The 21,116-nt window shown below is 39.3% G+C and overlaps 1 protein-coding gene across 3 annotated transcripts in view; it reads left to right on the top strand.

Moving 5' to 3' along the window:
• PPP3CA (protein phosphatase 3 catalytic subunit alpha) overlaps nucleotides 1-21,116 on the top strand; it is a 363,115-nt gene that overhangs the window by 169,035 nt on the left and 172,964 nt on the right. For all 3 annotated transcript variants that reach the window (XM_023734723.1, XM_023734721.1, XM_023734722.1), the window contains exon 2: nucleotides 2,918-3,118. In XM_023734723.1, coding sequence (XP_023590491.1) covers nucleotides 3,010-3,118 — 109 coding nt within the window. In that variant the 5' untranslated portion in view covers nucleotides 2,918-3,009. The remainder of the gene's footprint in view (nucleotides 1-2,917; nucleotides 3,119-21,116) is intronic.

The following is a 21,116-nucleotide window of genomic DNA, read 5'->3' as shown; positions in this document are numbered from 1 at the left end:
ACCTAAAGCCTGGAGGATATTGAGTAGTTACCCGGTAAAATATTTTCTAATTTCAAAACATATTTAAAGACCCAGGTAAAGAAATTTGGCCATTGTAAGATTTCCAGATTATATTAAAAAACAAAAAAAAAAAAAAAAAGGGCGGGTAGGGGGGACAAAATACACAAAGCAAAAATTCCTCAAGTTTAATGACCTAATTTCCTCCTTTTCTTTTCTCCTTGTTTAGTCCTTGGATTTTGTCTTTTACTGTCCTGTATGCCTTTGTATTATACATTTTGTCTCTTATTTTAATTTATGCTTCTGTGTTATTCATTTGTTCTACCATACCAAAACCCACGCTGTCGATTCTGACTCATAGCGACCCTGTAGGACACAGTAGAACTGCCCCACAGGTTTTCCGAGGTTGTGATCTTTATGGAAGCAGACTGCCACATCATTGTCCCATGGAGCGGCTGGTGGGTTCTAACCACCAGCATTTGGGTTAGCAGCTGAGTGCTTAACCACAGTGCCACCAGGGCTCCTATTCTACTATAAGCTGCCTCAAGTAATTTTGGGAAATAAAAGGGTTATGGCAAAAGGTACATACAGGCTTTTTAAGAAAAACTCTTCTCAGTATCAGTATATGTTAGAATTTAAATTCTACAAGGTGATTTACTCGTTACTTTCTAATTATTAAGTACTGTCTTAAGGCACCCTGGTGGCACAGTGGTTGAAAGGTTGGCAGTTTGAAACCACCAGCCGCTCTGCGGGAGGAAGATGTGGCAGTTTGCTTCTGTAGAGATTTACAGTCTTGGAAATCCTATGGGGTCGTTATGAGTCGGAATCAATTCGATGGCAGTGGATTCTTTTTTTTGTTTTTGTCTTAAGTACTTTCTGGAGGCAGTGTAGTGTAGTTTTTAACACAGGCATTCTGGCATCAGACTGCCTGGGTTCAAACTCAGTGGATCTACGTACAAATGATTAGGTAATTATCTTGAGCAAGGTGCTTAATATTTTTAAGCTTTATGTTTCACCCCCACAGTAATGCTGTGAGTACTAAGTTTATATATAAATACATGTACACATTGCCTTAGTCATCTTACAACTTTATTCTTGCATCTGATTTTATTACCCAAACAATGCCTGGCATAAAATAAATACTCTTATAAATGTTAGCCACAACTATTACTATTAAGTTATTGTAACAATCCTCAGATAGATATTATCCCTGTTTTACAGGTGAAGTAACTGAGGCCAAAAGATTGTTTAACTTGCCCAAGGTCACACATCTTAGAATTGTTCAGAGCCAAGGTTTACATCCAGGTACCTCTGACCACAAAGGCCTCATGCTCACTTACTGGGTCTGATACTGCCACTTCGTTCTGGCAGCATAGTTAGATACAGTTGAATTGTTAGGAAAACCAATCTTGTATCCACCAGTACAGATTCATTGCTTGGTTTTGTTTCCTCTTAAGTGGATATAATATCACTTGGAAAATAAATCTATGCTATTACATTAAAGAAAATTTCTTGGCATAGGCTTACATAAGTCTTGATCTCTGAGAGACACCTTTAGGAAATAAGGGGGCTAGGTTTATTCCTTAACATTCCTTTTTTCCTGAGAGAGAAATCATCATATGGAGAAGCTCTTGGACAGACATATGGCATAATGCGCATGGCAGATGAAAGTTACATGAAACTATGTTTATGCTCCTTTCATATTTCTAACAGATCTGTGTTGTTGCACAGTAAATGGACCTTTGTGTGAAGTAAAGAAATAATGAGTTTCCTTCACTCAAAAGGCATGTTGACCATTTATCAGAAATTTAACCTTCGTACCATCTTGGAGCTTTGGATGTCATCACATATGAGGGGTTTAGTGAATATCCAGTGGCTAGATGAGTGAATGAATGTATCTACATATGTGAAGAATGACAGTAGCATTACAAGAGAGGGCTGTTACAGAGGTGTGGGATGTGTGGAGGAGAGCATGATTGTCTCCAAGCCTGAGCAAAAACTAGAATTTGTCATTGTATCTTTTTCCTAAATACCTGTGTCTCCTTGCTGGCATCATACTGTTCCCTCGCTGTTCAAGATGCCACTATAACACACACACACACACACACACACACACACACACACACACACACACCCTCATTTCCTGTTCTATAGTCAGTGTGTTTTTGCCTCCTTACCTTCAGATTTCTACTTTTTCCTTAAATAGTGGGTCCATCAGTTATCTCAGAGATGCAACTCTGGTTAGAGGGCAAATCTGGCTGGGCAGACCTTCTGTCATTCCGCTGATCCCGGAAAAAGGGGTCTCCTGATTAGTGGAGAACCATCTTCATCTGAGTGGGCTATTGTTAGATTTATAGGAACTATTTTTTTTCTAAATTGATTATTATTGCCTAACAGAAACAGTATCTCTCTCCTTTTGCTTTATTAATTCTATCAGGAACTTCTAGATACATGAGATAGGTACTGGTGAATAAGAACTGTAAATCTCCTTTCAACAATGACATTACATTTAGAATCAAAGGGAAATAGCTGTCTTTCATTCTTGATACCCTTGATCATATTTTATTGTGGGAACTTTTTAAATACTCTTATTATATGTTTAACGATAAAAACAAAACAAAACAGTACCAGTTGCCTTCAAATTGACTCTGACTCATGGTGACCCTGTGTGTGTCAGAGTAGAACTGTGTTCCATAGGGTTTTTGATGGCTGATTGTTTGGAAGTAGATTGCCAGGCCTTTCTTCCAAGGCACCTCTGGGTGGATTTGAACTGATAATCTTTCAGTTAGCAGCCGAGCACTTAACTGTTTGCATCACCCTGGGACTGTTTGGTTAGTGATTGGAATGGATATTTGGGGTTATTATTGAATTTTTTTGTTGAGACTTGGCTAATGTAATAATGTGACTTTTTCTCTTTCAGCTGTCCCATTTCCTCCAAGTCACCGGCTTACAGCGAAAGAAGTGTTTGATAATGACGGGAAACCTCGTGTGGATGTCTTAAAGGCACATCTCATGAAGGAGGGCAGGCTGGAAGAGAGTGTTGCATTGAGAATAATAACAGAGGGGGCTTCAATTCTTCGACAGGAAAAAAACTTGCTGGATATAGATGCTCCAGTTACAGGTAAGTCCTGAGGGCATAGATCCACCAGTTTGTGCCCATATTTTGTTATTTATGACAGGAAATGAAAAATCCTAGCAAGCAATAAGACTTTAGTTTCCTTACTCCACTTACTCTTTTACTGTTGAGTCTATACATTAAGAACTAAGGATATTATACATATATAAAAATATTTTTATTATCATGTATTAGATATGCACAAAATTGTGATGCTCTGAAAAGTGGTATGCAACTTGGAGATGATGAAGATATTCTGAAGTGATACTGTAAATAAAAGCTTTGATAAGGTTAAGAGGTAATAATGTTTGTGAGTAAAAATATTAACTGGCCCCAATGGACAATAGTCATTGGGAAAGATTAAACGAAGTATCCTAAGACTTCCACAGTGACTGAATAAGTGACTAATTAAAGCAGAAGCTCTCAAAGTGAGATCCCCAGACTAGCATCCTCATCTTCCTCCTTATCATCATCACTTGGAAACTTGTTAAAATGTAAATTCTCAGCCCTCACCCAAAACTACTGAATCAGATTCTCTGGGGTGAGGCCCAATAATCTGTTTCATCAAGTCCTTTAGGTGATTCTGATGCACATTAAAGTTTTGGAACCACTGAACTTAAGGACCAAACCAAAACTAAACTCATTGCCTTTGAGTCGATTATGACTCACAGTGGCCCTATAGGACAGAGCAGAACTGCCCCAGAGGGTTTCCAAGGAGTTGCGGGTGGATTCCAACTGCCGATGTTTTGGCTTGCAGCCATAGCTCTTAACCACTACACTACCAGGGCTTCAACTTAAGGAACTTAAGGAAGAAGATCAAATTTCTCTTTTTTATATTATTTTAGTGCCTAGAAAACATAGAGTCTTTGCTCTATGAATGTTTTTGTTCTGCTGCTTTTTATGGGTCCATAAATATTTTACATCGTGTATAGCTTCTCTTAAGACCAATTGAAAACTAGATAAAAATCAGTTGCTGTTAAGTTGACTTTGACTCATAGTAGCTTCTCTTAGGCAATAGAAATTAGATCTTGTCAGAAAAATTGTGTAGATATAGAGAATCAAATACTGGAGGCTTTTGATCTGTCTTTTGTGGAGTTCGTTGGAACTGGTTTGTATTTTTAGAGAAGTTGAAAATATTTATTTCCCTGTTAACTATTATTATTCTGGTAAAAGGGAAAAACTTTAGAAACAAAATATTGTCCTGTTTGGAATAAAAGAGTAGTTTTTTGTTATTTCATACATACAAGTGATTGTGTCTTTCTTCTAAATTTTCATGTACTCATGGTATTGTTGGCCTTCAAATGTACGTTTGAATGTAACTGTTAAGAGAAGATATGTCTAGAATATCAGAGTAGACCTTCCTTGATCAAAATGTCCTTAATAATGCCTATTCCAAAGAAATGAACATTATTTATGGTTGACAATACTGTTTCTCTTGTTGTAAAAAAAAAAAAAAAAAAGACTGTCCATGGGTTCAGGCACTAGGAGTCATTGGCTCCAGTGTTATTAACAGCGTGGAACCATTGGTGAATAAATTAAGCCGTAGGTTTACCCTGTGCGTATCACTATGACTCCCATTTTCCATATTTTAAAATGGAATCATGTATTATCTTCAATTCATAGAGACTTGAAAATGTGAACATGCTTTGCTTTCTTAGATACTGAAACACCTTTTTTTTTTTTTAATTATGCTTTAGGTGAAAGTTTACAGAGCAAATTAGTTTCTCATTAAACAACTAATGCACAAATTGTTTTGTGACATTGGTTGTCAATCCCATGCTGTGTCAACACTCTCCCCTTCTCCACCCCAGGTTCCCCATTTCCATTCTTCCAGCCCTCCTGTCTCTTCCTGCCTTCTTGTCTCTGCTTTTGGGCTCATGTGCCCATTTAGTCTTGTATACATGATTCAACTACAAAGCATGTTCCTCACGTGTGTTATTATTTGTTTTATAGATCTGTCTAATCTTTGGCTGAAGGGCGCACTTGAGGAGTGACTTCAGTATTCAGTTAAAGGGTGTCTGGGGGCCGTACTCTTGGGGTTTCTCCAGTCTCTCTCTCTGTCAGACCAGTAAGTCTGGTCTTTTTTTGTGAATTTGAATTTTGTTCTACATTTTTCTCTTGCTCTGTCTGGGACCATCTATTGTAATCACTGTCAGAACAGTCAGTGGTGATAGCCAGGCACCATCTAATTGTCCTGAGCTCAGTCTGGTGGAGGCTGTGGTAGTTGTGGTCCATTAGTCCTTTGGACTAATCTTTCCCTTGTGTCTTTGGTTTTCTTCATTCTCCTTTGTTCCGGATGGGGTGAGACCAGTAGATGTATCTTAGATGGCCGCTCGCAGGCTTTTAAGACCCCAGACACTACTCACCACAGTCAGATGTAGAACGTTTTCTTTATAAACTATGTTATGTCCATTGAGCTAGATGCCCCCTGAGACCATGGTCCCAGCCCTCAGCCTAGTAGCGTGGTCCCTCGGGGAGTTTGGATATGTCTATGTAGCTTCTATGACTTTGCCTTGGTCAATCAAGTTGTGTTGACTTCCCTAGTATTGTGTATTGTCTCACCCCTCACCAAAGCTACCACTTATCTACTATCTAGTTAGTAAAACACTAAAATTTTTAAATATGTAAGTATTAATTCAGAATCTACCAGCAGGAAGAAAACAAAAAACGCTTTGAAAAATTAACTCAAATTCTTCCTATATATTAATGGTAAAATGTTAACTTTAAACACTATGTTTATCATTAAGCTCATTTGTTTTTGATTAGAATGAAAGGCTCAATATTTTATTATGAGTTTATCATTTCTCCATTTCACATAATAGTATGCCTCTTCCAATGAAAAATTTAGGTTAAATGCAGTAATGAGCCGAGTAGGTGTTAATAGAGGTGATAATTGTAACTAAAAGCAAACATACAAAGTAGACATTTAGGGCTGTGTACTTTCGGGGATGGCCTAGTCAGCACCTCTGTTTGATTCGCTCTGTCCTGAAAGAACACATAGGGTGGGCCTTGGATGTGTCGGATTCATGATGTTTATTCCCGAACCTAAGGCCTTCCTGGAGCTCACAGACTAACCACCCTCGTGTTCAGTGGAGATCACCCCTGGTTATTTCTAGTGCGTCTTCAACCCAGCTGACAATTTGACAGATTTCATGATACAGATATGAAGAGCAATAACTCAGTTTGCAAATCGTGACTAAATTATGTATACCTTTGTCAGGGGCAGGGGAGGGGCAGGGAGGCAACCCAAACTAAGCCTTTTAAATAGTGAGGAGACCTCACTGAATATTTAGCACGAGTGATATTATGGAGCCCCAGTGGCACAGTAATTAAGAGATTGGCTGCTGACCAAGAGGTCGGCAGTTCGAGTTCACCAGCTTCTCCTTGGAAATCCTATGAGGGCAGTTCTACTCTGTCCTGTAGGGTTGCTATGATTCAGAAGCGACTCGATGGCAACAGGTTTAACAGGTTAGTGAAATTATAATCTGAGCAGGAGAAATTTTTTTTTTTTTTAGAAAAGATTTGTATTTGATAATGATGGCAAGATCCTAAGGAGCCTCAAGTAGATTACATTGCCGGCTACACAAGGACATGGAATAATAGTGGCAGAGGCGATGGACAAAAGATAATTTTTTTTTAACATTTGGATAAAAAGAAAGATGAACTTTTGTATATAATTCACCAGTGTGGAAAATTAAGTAATATATTCCAACCCATGATTTTATGAGCCAATAGTTGAAACATGGAGGAGTACAAAAGAAAAGCAGGATACATTGATCAGAGGAAGTCATAATCTCTTTCGATTTCAAAATACTTCTAATTTACTGGTAAAATTTTTTGATGTGTGATTTTGTTTTGAGATTTTGTTTTACCTGGAGAGCTGAACCAGCAGTGTAATGTTTATTTTTACATTTTAAATATTTGTTGTTTGGATAATTATGTCTGTGAAGTGGTACTTTATTATTACCAAGCATGATACTAGACTATGCAATAAAAGCATAGTTTACACTTAAAAATCTTCAGTGTAGAGTATTCTTTATACAGTTCAGAATTCCACACTTAAAGATGGAGAACCTAAGACACAATTCAAAGGAAAAGGAAGAAGGAGATGGAAGAAAAAGAATGGGAGAAAGAGAAGGAAAATAATATGGTTACAAATCATAATCAGTAAGGAAAGATTAAGAGGAAAGAAATACCTTTTTAATTTGGGGACAGGAAAGCCAAGCCTGAAGCCTGACCTTATGGTAGTTTTCAAGCATTAAAAATAGTCCCTCAACTGCTGACCTTCTGGTTGGCAGCTGAACAGTTAACCACTGTACCACCAGGGCTCCCCTCCTTCCCTACTTTTTATTAATAATTCGAGCCTAAAATATTTAGAAAGGGGTTGTACTAACATCTGTGCCATGTTGTGTCCTCATTTAAGAAAAACCTAGGAATTGATGTCATAGTTATTTGCAATCTGGGCATCCTTTAGCATTTTTTAAATATTTAAATGGGTGAAGCCTCCTTTCCAGTGTTTATAAAGCATTGAAAGGTTTGTGTTCATTTGGGATTTTTTCCCTTAAAATTCAGTACATTTTCTCTTGGAGAAGACAGAAGGACAAGGAAGCTGCTGAGCCCCAACCCAGCTCCCTCCTTCTGTCTCTCTGGAGAGGGAGATGGGGCAATTTGTACCTTGCACTTTAAGAATGTAGATTTAGATAGCCGTTTGGGCAATCTTCGTGGGAGTATAGGTGAGTACTGTCTCTTGGGTACTTTATCAAAACAAGGGAGGCATGAGGCGCGTTCATCTCACTTCCCCAAGCTACCTTGCCTGACAAGAATGGTAGTTATTTCAAAGATTTGATGTGGAGAATGTGTTTGTGTGTTGGAGGCATTTTGCAAGGAAACATATTTTCCTTCTCTGACGTTTCTTTGAATATTGAGTTGAATTTGTCATTGTTTCCTTGCAAACATACAAATGGAATGTTTAAAACAATGTAGCCAAATATCAGTGTGGCAACTCTTTTGGCTAATTCAATATAACAAACATTTATTGAATGTTTACCTGTTACAGGTGGTGTGGATACATACGTGAGTAACACCTGTCTTTGGTCTTCTCTAGCTCAGAACATAGCAGGAAAAACTAAAACAGATATTTTCCCAAAGATAGATATATCAAGCTATTGATTAAATTAAAGGATATGACCTAGATTTATTCAAGCAAATTAAGAAGTATCCAACTGGATACAGCTCATTTAAAGCTAAAAAGCTTTTCTATTTTCTAAATAGCTAAGGTTTTCCTGACAGTGCCCACGGATTATTATATTCCATCTTTGAGTTAAAGAAATTCTTAAATACTGGGATCTCACCTGCCATGTATTTGGAATGAGAACTCTTTCAGAAGGTGAGCAACTGTGGATAATAAATGAAACCATAGTCTTTGTCTAGAATACTCAAGGTCTACTGGGGAGTCAGACACATAAACAGATAATTACTATTTAGTGTGTTAAGAATGCTGTTGGAGAGCTCACATACTGATGTAGAAACTAAAAAAAAAAAAAGAAGGGAGGCCAAGAAGTCTTGATAGATTACATGATATTTGAAGTGGACCAGTGTGATGAGTAAAATTTTGATACTTGAAAGAGCTGGGGGAAATATTCTGGGCAGAGACAGTGGCATATTAGAAGCCCTGTTTTTGAGTCCCTAAGTGGCCCAAAGGGTTAAGCACTGGACAACTAACCAGTGCTGGTAGTTTGAGCCCACCCAGAGGTGCCTCAGAGGAAAGACTGGTGATCTGCTTCGGGAAGGTCACAGCCTTGAAAACCCTATGGAGCACCATTCTACTCTGATACGCACTAGGTTGCCATGAGTCAGAATCCACTCGAGAGTAATGGCCTTGGTTTGGATTTCGTTATTAAGTAGTAAGGCATGTTGTTGGAAGTATGCTATGTGATGGCAGGGTTTCTAAAGGGTGTAATGGGTGTGAGTGCAGGGGTGGATTAACCAGTAAGCAAGGTACGCATGGGCTTACTTATATTTACTTACTGTAATATGTAGTGCACAATTTCACATGAGAACCTTGTTCATTGGGTCATCTGTCCCTGGGAGTGAGACTGAGGTTAGAAGTCCAGGTCATGCATTAGTATGTGGCACTTAAGCATTTGGATATTGTTTTATAGACATTTGGGGATTTTAATGGGTCTTTGGTCAGGGAAGTTCCATAATAAAGTTTGTAAATAGTGATTCAGACAGCATCCTGGATGAGATTAGAATGCAGTCGGGGAGGATCTCTTGGAAGAAGGGTTGATGAGGAATGTTTCATACTCATCCAAGGGATGAGCATAGCTTTGGCAGGGTAGGGGGACTGGATCCAATTTTGATTAGAGGTCCTTTTAAAAATAATTGTTAATTGATTTTGAAAACATCTGATTAGTTTTTATTCAAAAAATCAGTTATCTACTAAAGACTTCTTGAATATGTAGGATAGTTTTTGCAGGGATCCAATTTACTACATTTCTCCTTGAAGTTCCCATATTTTCCTGTTTTCCCTTTGACTTAGAAAAGAACATTCCCTCATTTGTAAGGCAAAAGCAGACCAGGAGTTTAGATTTTTTAACAGAGTGGTTTAGAACTCTTTGTCTCCTCTCTGGGCTAAGGCCATAGGCCAGTCTCAGCTGGGCAAACTGCTAATCTCTCCAGTTTGTCTGTTTCCTGCAGTGGGGGATTTGTTCCTGGGACAGCAAAGGATTCCCTCAGTGGCTGTGCCTGCCATTTAGCATGTCAGGCAGTTGCCAGGAAAACCCTCTGGCTTTGTTCCTGGATGTGAGAGTGGACCGGTGGCCAAGTTTAAGGTCATGGCATTCCCTTACAGCAGCTGACGTCAATTAGGAGAATTCCCCGTGCCTGTACTCTGGGGGAGAGTTAAGTGGGGATAAGAATCCAGTGTCTTTTGGGACCTAAAAGATCACTGTTTATTCTCCTCATACTATCGTTTGTTACTATCAAAGCAGCATAGTCTTAGTTTATGTGGGGATAAAACCTTACTTCTTGGGCATTTTGCCCACTCGTGACTTCAGTAGCCAAATCTTTAGGGCCTGCCTTGCAGCCTGAGGCCTATTTTGGTCCCCTGCCCACTGCTCAGGTCAGTACATTTCAGTCTGGCCTCTGCAGCAGCACATCATATTGATGTCCTTATTCCTTGTAATTTGGACCCTTGACTTAAAGATAAACAAATAAGCAAAGAGGTAATAGAGCCAAAGTTCTTTTACCTGATCTGTTCACTTCTGTGGCCCAGGGCTTCAAAGCAGTTCACCTAGCTCAGTCATGGCCGATGAAGTGACACTGGAATGGACCTGGATTTTTAAAATGTGGGTGACCGAAACGCTAACTGGAACAGGACAAATTAGGAGTTGAAGCCCTGCTAGAAACTTAATCTCCCTCTTAGAAAACAAGGACAGCATAACAGCTGTGCCCTGCTCAAAGATGGTGGCCCACTGTACTGCTTTGAATGTGTGTCGCTCTCCATAATAGTCCTGGCAATAATCCAGTGTCATGCATCAGCCTCCTGAAAGGGCTCACAATGCCACTTCTGACTCTCCCATTCCAGGGCTTCGACCCATAATTTTTCCCATTCTGGTAAGAGTTCCAGATCACCTAAATTTAAAAAATTTGAGTCTGTTCTGGTTTCAGTTTGTCGGTGTCTTAGTTATCTAGTGCTGCTGTAACAGAAATACCACAAGTGGATGGTCTTAACGAAGAGAAGTTTATATTTCCTCACAGTCAAAGTAGGCTAAAAGTCCAAATTCAGGGTATCAGCTCCAGGGGAAGGCTTTTCTCTCTGTCAGTCTTCTCATCAATGTTCCCCTGGACTAGGAGCTTCTCGACGCAGGGACCCCAGTCCAAAGGACGTGCTCTGCTCCCGGCATTGCTTTCTTGATGGTATGAGGTCCCCCTGTCTCACTGCTCACTTCTGTCTTTTATATCTCAAGAGATTGCCTCAGGACACAATCCAGTCTTGTAGATCAGGTCCTGCCTTACTAACACAACTGCCACCTGTCCTCCCTCATTAACATCATAGAGGCAGGTTTACAACATACAGGAAAATCACATAGTACCAGGAATCATGGCCCAGCCAAACTGATGCACACATTTTTTTGGGGACATAATTCAAACCATGACATTCCACCGTTTGGCCCCCAAAAAATCACATCCTTGCAACATGGAAAACCTATTCACCGCATCATATCATAGCAAAAGTCTTAACTCCAAGTCCAAAATCCAAAAATTCCTCTTCATCGGTGAAATCTAGAATACAAGTTATCTGCTTCCAGAGGTACAATGGCAGAACACGCATAAGCTAGATATTTCCATTACAAACGGGAGAAACTAGAGGAAAAGAAGTGATAACAGGCACCAAGGAAGTCAGCAGAACACATTACATTAGCCCTCAAGGCTTTTAAAATAATCCTCTGTTCTCTGAGACAATTTACACAATAGCTCTGCCCTCCAGACTCTAGGTATTGGCCACAGTCTCTGGATTCTGAGTAGAAGCCCCTCAGCCTTGGGCTTCAGCTCCGCCTTTAAGGCCCACTGGGACAGCAGCTCTGCTCCCTTGGCTTTAGGCGCACCATTCTCCCAGTCCATCTGAATGGCGACTCCACCCTTTGAAACCCCTGAGGTCATGGCCATACATTTTGAGGCTGAGGCAGCTTGGCTTCTTGTGTCCCTTGTCTCTTCAGCTTCTGCTTCTGTTTCCTGTGGCCTCTTGGCCCTCGGGCCTCATGCCCGCATCTGCCCCGCTGGGGCAAGTGTTCCAAAGCTCTGTAGCTCCACCGGTATAAGTGCCCGGAGGCATCCCACTCCGCTAGAAAGCCTCGTGCACACAGACACTCAGCTGTCTCGCTCCGTGGGTTGGCAAGCCTAGCTCCACCGATAACTGCCCAGAGGCACTCCACTCCGCCAGGAAGCCTCCTGCACGCAGGCACTCAGCTCTCTCGCTCCGTGGGTTGGCTCCAGCACCATCTCGCACTGGTCTCTTGGTTCTGCTGCTGTTGGCTCTCTGCCGCTGCCACTTTTCTGCTGCTGTAGGTTCTCTGCTGCTGCTGGTCCTCTGTCACTGCCATACGTCTATCCATTCACAGTTTTAAAACCACTTCCACATTTTAGGTATCTGTTAGAGCAGTACCCCACTCTCTTGGTACCAAATTCTGTCTTAGTCATCTAGTGCTGCTGTAACAGAAATACCACAAGTGGAAGGTTTTAATGCAGAGAAGTTTATATTTCCTCACAGTCAAAGTATGCTAAAAGTCCAAATTCAGGGTATCAGCTCCAGGGGAAGGCTTTTTCTCTCTATTGGCCTTCTCATCAATGTTCCCCTGGACTAGGAGCTTCTCGACGCAGGGACCCCAGCCCAAAGGAAGCGCTCTGCTCCCAGCACTGCTTTCTGGATGGTATGAGGTCCCCCTGTCTCACTGCTCACTTCTGTCTTTTATATCTCAGGAGATTGCCTCAGGACACAATCCAGTCTTGTAGATCAGGTCCTGCCTTACTAATACAACTGCCACCCATCCTCCCTCATTAACATCATAGAAGCAGGCTTACAACATACAGGAAAATCACATAGTACCAGGAATCACGGCCTAGCCAAATTGATACACACATTTTTGGAGGGACATAATTCAAACCATGACAGTCGGCCATGGCTGAATCTGTTTGAACTGGTTGGAAACCCTGCTCTGGTCTTATAGGATCTTAGGAAACCCATTTTACCAATGAGGAAAGGGATACTCAGTTTAAGTCAATGTTTCTCACCCTTGAGCATGTGTCAGAATCACCTGGAGGGTTTGGTAGAATCAGCTTTGAACCAGTTCATTCTGGTTAGACCCCCTGTTGAGAATTTGCGTTTCCACCCCAGATATATTGAATCAGAATCTACATTTTAACAAGATCTCCAGGTGATTCTCATGGATTCCCAGGTGATTCTTATGTAGACTTGGGGATCTTGTTAAAATGAAGATTTTGATTCAGTATATCTGGGGTGGAAAGGCAGATACTCAGCAGGGGGTCAAACTGGAATGAACTGGTTTGAAACCCTGGGTAAAACACAAATTGCTGAGCCCTACCCCCAATTTCTGATTCAGTAAGTCCGGAATAGGGCCTGAGAATTTGAATCTCTAACAAGTTCCCTGGTGATGATGATACTTTCAGTCTGATGACAACATTGTGGGATCCACTGGTTTAAATAATTGTCCTGAGCTCACATAGCTAGTAAGCTAAAGACTTTGCATTGAACAGGCATCTGTCAACATAACTCATGTTAAGCTATTATACTATATTATACACAGTTGTCCATCTGAATCCGCAGAGGATTGATTCCAGGACTGCTGCGGATACCAAAACCTACAGATGCCCAAGTCCATTATATAAGATAGCATAGTATTTGCATTTAACGTACTATGCACATCTTCCCATATACTTTAAATCATCTCTAGATTACTTATAATACCTAATACAATGTAAATACTATGTAAATAGCAGAACAAAGGATGCACACAACACAAGTAGCAAACAAACAAGACACAAGGCAAACCATGCTCAAACAACCTGTGCTGGAGAGAGACTGAGGATGTGTGAAATGGAGGGAGGCTACAGCAGGATATAGCTACACAGCACTTCATTTGCATGGGTTCAGCATAGTGTTTAGTGCACAGCAAATTCAAGTTTTGCTTTTGGGAACTTTCTTTTTTTCCAAATATTTTTGATCCACAGTTTGTTGAATCCGCAAATGTGGAACCGACGGATATAGGGGGCCGACTATATACACTATTCTGCCTCTGTATGATGGGGGTAAAATCATGTACTTTCTGTTCATTTGACTAGAATTTTTTCTTGCTAGTTACTAAAAAAGCATAGGAAGAATGCTGATGCTAAAGGTTCTCAAGAAATAGAAGGAATAAATTACTACGACTGTTGATTATAATTTATTAAATTTTAAATAGAACTGTGGTGCTGTAGCACAGAGGGGAAAGACAAGACAATAGTGGTTAGCATATTTAGAGTGTAGAATTTTTCTTTATAGGGGGCTTGGTATTTAATTTTTTTCCTGTAAAACCATTCCTAGAGCTTTTCTTTCTAAACTAGCTAAGAGTTTAAAATTTCTGTTTGTAATCTATTGTATCAGTACGTAAACCCCTTTCCTGTTACTACAGAAAACTACTGCTGGGGCAGTTTATAAAGGAAAGAAAAGAAGAATATGGATCAGGAGCATCTTTAAGATAGTTTGGTGGTAACGAATGCAGTATTATATTAAGAATACTTGGACCACGGTTATTTAGTACTTCTGTGTAATAGTGCAAGTCTGCAATCTATTAACATCAATAAACATGTAACACCATCTAGAAGAAGCATTTGACAGTCATCACAATTACATCATAATTACATGAACAGATATTTTACTTTCATCATTAGTATATCCTGTCCTTTTCAATTTCCTGTGAGTTTTTACTTTTTACAAATAGTGAAGTGTTTAACCATCATTGGTAAGGCAGTGCCTGTAGTTGTTTTCAAAGGAAGATAAAAATCCACAAAACTGTTATTCTTAAAATCTGAAAGTGCTCGCTTGAGTAATAATACTCTGATGATTTTGGACAAGGTTAAAATATATTAAAATCAATACTGTAGTGGCTTTAAGAGAAGTGGTGTTTCCATAACACTGAAATACCTACAGATGGGGAAAGAGTAGTCTTCTTAGATACTATAAAGGAAAAATGTAGATGCATTTCACTTTCACTGTTGAGATTATATCCATATTTCTACTCTTATTTCATGTTCTACCTCCTCATTGAAGTGTCCCTAATGACTCTAGACTTGACTGATTTTCATCCTCCTGTGAGCTCTGTCTTAGTTATCTACTGCTGCTATAACAGAAATATCACAAGCAGATGGTTTTAACAAAGAGAAATTTGTTTTCTCGGTCTAGGAGGCTAGAAGTCCAAATTCAGGGTGCCGGCTCCAGGGGAAGGCTTTCTCTTTTTGTTGGCTCTGGGGGAAGAACCTTGCCATTAATCTTCCCTGGTCAAGGAGCTTCTCAGTGCACGGACCCTGGCTCCAAAGGACGCACTATTTTCCTGGCTCTTTTTTTTTTGGTGGTATGAGGTTCCCGTCTCTCTGCTCGCTTCTCTCTTTTATATCTCAAAAGATTTTGGCTTAAGACACAACCTAATCTTGTAGATTGAGTCCTGCCTCATTGACATCATAGAGGTAGGATTTACAACACATATGATAATCACACTGGATGACAAAATGGTGGGTAATCACACAACACTGGAAATCATGGCCTAGTCAAGTTGACATATTTTAGGGGAAAACAGTCCATGACAAGCTCCAATAACTTTTATGTGCTTTAATGGACATTCCTAAATATTGGTCACAGACTGGTACAGGTCCATGGCAGTTATCACTGGTTCAGAGCAAAATTATATATATTTTTAATTTTAGTGATAATACTTTTTGTTCATAAAAAGTGGTGACAGTAGACAGTAATTGATTTTTATAGCTTTTTTGAGGAGCAAATTTAGGAATTTATTTGTTATAAGGCTAACATTCATTCTTATTTTTTTGCCAGTCTGTTATAAACACTGCACATGTTTAACTTTTAGTTTTTATACGACCCTATGAAGGAGATACTGTTTTCAGTTCCATTTTACAAATGAGGAAACTGAAGCACAGTGAGATTAAGTAGGTCATCTGACATTACCCCCTAAAAAACCAAACCTGTTATTGTCGAGTTGATTCCGACTCATAGTGACCCTATAGGGCAGAGTAGAACTGGCCCATAGGGTTTCCAAGGAGCAGCTGGTGGATTCGAACTGCCAACCTTTTGGTTAGCAACTGAGCTCTTAACCACTGTGCCCCCAGGGCTCCAATTAGTGGCTTAGTAAAAGAAAAATAGTATTACATTTTGATGCAGCTGCTTTACCACTGTTTGAAATCTCTATCATGATATTCAAAATGTGTTATTTAAAAGTATTAATTGAAGGTCCCTGGGTGGTGCAAATGGTTTGTGCTTGACTACTAACCTAAAGATTAGTAGTTCAAACCCACCCAGCGGCACGAGAAGAAAGGCCTGTCAGTCTGCTTCCAAAAGGATTATAGCCAAGAAGACCGTGTGGAGCTCAGTTCTACTCTGTAATGTATGCGATCGCCATGAGTCGGTATCAACTCGGCAGCAATGCGTTTGACATTTGTTTTTTATCTTCATATATACAATGTGTTATTTAATAATATTAGTTAAATCTTTTATGCACATATCTTGGTAATATTTAAGTATTTTACCGGAGAGAAGGCTTTCAGGCAGTTCAGTCCTGGTTTTGCTTGGAAGTCTAAATAGCTTGTCTTTCTCTTTTTATTTTGTCCAGCTGTCCACCAGTATCATTGAGTGAGCATTGCCTCATGAAGTAAGATGAAAGTCTATGGAATGGTGTGAGACTTAAGTCAATTTGTTAAGGAGTAGGAGGAAAAAAACCGGTCGCCTAAAAACCTAAAAAACGAAAATTCAATATTCTTTTCCTTGTATTAAACCCTAAAAGGTATACATAGCAAACCGTGTGCATACACAAGTCCCTATGTAAGAATAACAAACTGATAACAAGTCTCCCTTCATCATGTGAAAATAACATATTAAAATGTGTTTTGTAAAAATAGAATTTTACTGAAAAAACAAAAATCAGCATTGAATTTTCAATATTCTGAACCAGATTTCAATTCCTGCTATAATTTTCCTTTGACTCCAGTTTGGTGTATAATATGCTTCTCTGTAATCAGTTTCTGTTCATATGCAACATTGTGTTCCATGTGTCAGCCAGTTTTAGACATAGTAGCATTATTTCATGTTGTTCTTCCAGGTATTTAAAGTTTAAACACCACGGCTTTTTCATTTGTTTATTTTTTAATTTTTTATTGTGCTGTACGTGGAAGTTTACAGAGCAGATTAGTTCCCCATTCAATAGTTTGTACATGAAGTGTTCCATGACATTGGTTGCATTCCCCACAATGTGTGAGCACTCTCCCCATTTCCTCTGTGGGTTCTGCGTTTACTTTCGTCCAGATTTTCTACCCCTTTGTGGCTTCTCATCTTTGCTTTTGGGCAAATGTTGCCCCTTTGATCTCATATAATTGATCTAAGGAGCACATTCCTCTCAGGTATTATTGTTTATTTTATGGGCCTGTCTATTGTTTGGCTGAAGGGTGGTCTCCGAGCATGGCTTCCATTTCAGGTCAGAGGGGTGTCTTAGAGCTGTAGTCTCGGGGGTTCCTCTAGTCTTTGTCAGACCAGTAAGTCTGGTATTTTTTGTGAATTTGATTTTTTGTTCTACGTTTTTTTTTCCCAGGCTGTTTGGGACCCTCTGTTGTGATCCCAGTGAGAGCAGTCGGTAGTGGTAGCCAGGCACCATCCAGTTCTTCTGGTCTTGGGGTAATGTAGGCTGTGGTTTATGTGGCCCATTAGTCCCTTGGACTAATTGCTCCCTTGAGCCTTTGATTTTCTTCACTCTTCTTTGCTCCAGATAGGAAGATACCAATAGCTGTATCTTGGATGTCCACTCACAAGCTTTTAACCACAGATGCTACTCATCAGGTAGGATGCAGAACATTGTCTTTATGAACTATGTTGTGCCAATTGATGCAGATGTCCCCCAAGTTTATGGTCCTTCACTTTGGAGCCTAGGAATTTCATCCCATGAGGTGTTATGTAGGTTGTATTTCTACAATTGTATATGTAGAAATATCTACAACCAAACCTATATCTGCAGGTGGGTGTGTTCCCTTATACCCTCCCACTCATCTTTAGCATACCTATCTACCTACATATCCATTCGTAAATTATTGTTTGTTAATACTATTGTTACAGGATTGTCTGTGTTGCGGTGATTACCGTAGTTGCTCTTTATTCCTGTGTTCCTCTCGTCTTCCTTTGACTTGGTCATGTTGTGCTGACTTTCCCTATATTGTGTATTGCCTTTCCCTTCACCAATATTAACATGTCTTCTATCTAGTTAGTAATTTTCCCCCTTTCTCCCCCTCCTATCCCTCGTAACCAACAAAGAATTTTTTTTTTCCTGCATGTAAACCTTCTTTTTTATAAAAAATACAATATTTGTCCTTGTGTGATTGACTTATTTCACTAAGCAAAATGTCCTCCAAATTCATTTATGTTGTGAGATATTTCACAGATCCGTTATTATTCTTTATCATTGTCTAGTATTCCATTGTGTGTATTTACTACAGCTTGTTTATCCATTCATCCTTTAATGGGCACTTAGGTTGTTTTCATCTTTTTGCTATTGTGAATAATGTTGCAATGAACATGGGTGTACATATCTCTATTCATGTAATGGCTCTTATTTCTTTAGGGTATATATCTAGGAGTGGTACATATGGTATCATATGGTATTCCTATTTCTAGGTTTTAAAGGAAGCGCCATACCCTTTTTCATTTTTTCACTTTTTTAAAGTGGTTGTACCATTTTACATTCCCGCTAGTAGTGTATAAGTGTTCCAATCTTCCCACAACCTCACCAACATTTATTATTTTCTGTTTTCTTGATTTAATGCAATTATTGTCAGGATGGAATGGTATCTCATTGTAGTTTTTTGATTTGCATCTCTCTAATGGCTAATGATCGCGAGCATTTCCTCCTGTGATTGTTAGCCACCTGAATGTCTTCTTTGGTGAAGTGTCTGTTCGTATCCTTTGCCCATTTTTTAATTAGATTGTCTTTCTGTTGTTGAACTGTTACAGTATTTTATTTTATAGATTTTAGAGATTAGACCTGTTGGATGTCATAGCCAAAATTTTTTTCCCAGCCTGTAGGTTCTTTTTTTTACTCTTTTGAAGGTTTTTTGATAAGCATAAGTATTTAATTATTAGGAGGTTCTGTTTATCTAGTTCATCTTCTGCTGTTGGTGTGTTTCTAGTTATCTTTGGTATTCTATTTACACCATATATTAGGGCCCCTATCATTGTCCTTATTTTTTCTTTCATGATCTTTATAGCTTTAGGTTTCATTTTGAGTTAGTTTTTGTGTATGATGTGAGGTATGGATCCTGTTTCATTTTTGTACAGATAGACATCCAGTTTTGCCAGCACCATTTGTTAAAGAGACTGTCCCTTCCCCTAGTGGACTTTGGCCCTTTGTCGAATATCAGCTGTCCATAGATGGATGAATTTATGTCTGGGTCCTCAATTTTGTTCCATTGGTCTATGCGTCTGTCATTGTACCAGTACCAGGTTGTTTTGACTACCGTGGCTGTATAATAAGTTCTGAGATCAGGTAGTGTGAGCACTCCTACTTTGTCTTTAGTAATGCTTTATTGATCCAGGGCCTCTTTCCTTTCCATATAAAGTTGGTGATTAGTTTTTCCAACTAGTTAAAGAATGGTGTTGGAATTTGGATCTAGATTGTGTTATATCTATATATCACTTTGGGTGATTTTGACATTTTCACAATGTTGAGTCTTCCTATCCATCTATGTTTTTCCATTTGTGTAGGTTGCTTTTGGTTGCTTCCAGTAGTGTTTTGTGGTTTTCTTTGTATAGGTCTTTTACATTCCTGGTTAGATTTTTTCCTAAATATTTTATCTTTTGGGGGGCTATTATAAATGGTATACTTTACCTGATTTCCTTTTCAAAGTTCTTTTTGTTGGTGTAGAGGAGTCCAACTGATTTTTGTATGTTGATCTTGTATCCTGTTACTTCCTTAAATCCTTCTATTAGTTCCAGTAACTTTCTTGTGGAATCTTTGAGATTTTCTACATCTGTGAATTGGGATAGTTTTACAACTTCTTTATCGATTTGAATGCTCTTTATTTCCTTTTCTTGCCTTGTTGCTCTAGCTAGGACTTACAATATAATGTTGAGTAAGAGTGGTGATTAAAGACATCCTTTTCTGGTTCCTGTTCTCCAGGGGAATGGTTTTCAGTCTCTCTGTTGAGAATAATGTTGCCTGTTGGTTTTGTATAAATGCCTTTTATTATGTTGAGGAATTTCCTTTCTATTCCTGTTTTGCTGAGAGTTTTTATCAGGAATGGGTGTTGGACTTTATCAAATGCCTTTTCTGTGTTGATTGAGATGATCATGTGATTCTTTTATTTATGTGATGGATTACACTGATTGATTTTCTAATGTTGAAGCATCCTTGCTTACCTGGTATGAATCACATTTGGTCATCATATATTATTTTTTTGATATGCTATTGAATTCTATTGGCTAGAATTCTGTTAAGAATTCTTACATCTATATTCATGAGGAATATTGATGTCTTAGTCTTCTAGTGCTGCTGTAACAGAAATACCACAAGTGGATGCCTTCAGCAAAGAGAAATTTATTCTCTTGCAGTCCAGTAGGCTACAAATCCAAATTCAGGGTGTCAGCTCCAGGGGAAGGCTTTCTGTCTCCATCAGCTCTTGAGAAAGGTCCTTGTCATCAGTGTTCCCTTGGTCTGGGAGCATCTCAGCACAGGAACCTGAGGTCCAAAGAATGTGCTCTACTCCTAGCACTGCTTTCTTGGTGGCATGAGGTCCCCAACTCTCTGTTCACTTTCCTTTCCTTTTTATCTCTTGAGAGATAAATGGTGGTGCAGGCCACACCCCAGGGAAACTCCCTTTACATTGGATCAGGGATGCCACCTGGGTAAGGGTGTTAGAATCCCACCCTAATCCTCTTTGACATAAAGTTACAATCACAAAATGGAGGACAACCACACAATACTGGGAATCATGGCCTAACCAAGTTGACACATATTTTTTGGGGACACAGTTCAATCCATGACAATTGGTTTGTAACTTTCTTTTTTTGTGTGATGTCTTTGCCTAGCTTAGTATCAGGGTTATTCTGGCTTCATAGAATAAATTCGGGAGGGTTCCTTCCTTTTCTATGCTGTGAAATAGTTTGAGTAGTATTGGTGTGAGCTCTTCTCTAAATGTTAGAAATGGTAGAATTCTCCAGTGAAGCTGTTTCGGGCCAGGG

The sequence above is a fragment of the Trichechus manatus genome, unplaced genomic scaffold, assembly GCF_000243295.1.
Source record: "Trichechus manatus latirostris isolate Lorelei unplaced genomic scaffold, TriManLat1.0 scaffold00071, whole genome shotgun sequence".
Taxonomy (NCBI): domain Eukaryota; kingdom Metazoa; phylum Chordata; class Mammalia; order Sirenia; family Trichechidae; genus Trichechus; species Trichechus manatus.
This window is presented reverse-complemented; position numbering and strand designations above follow the sequence as displayed.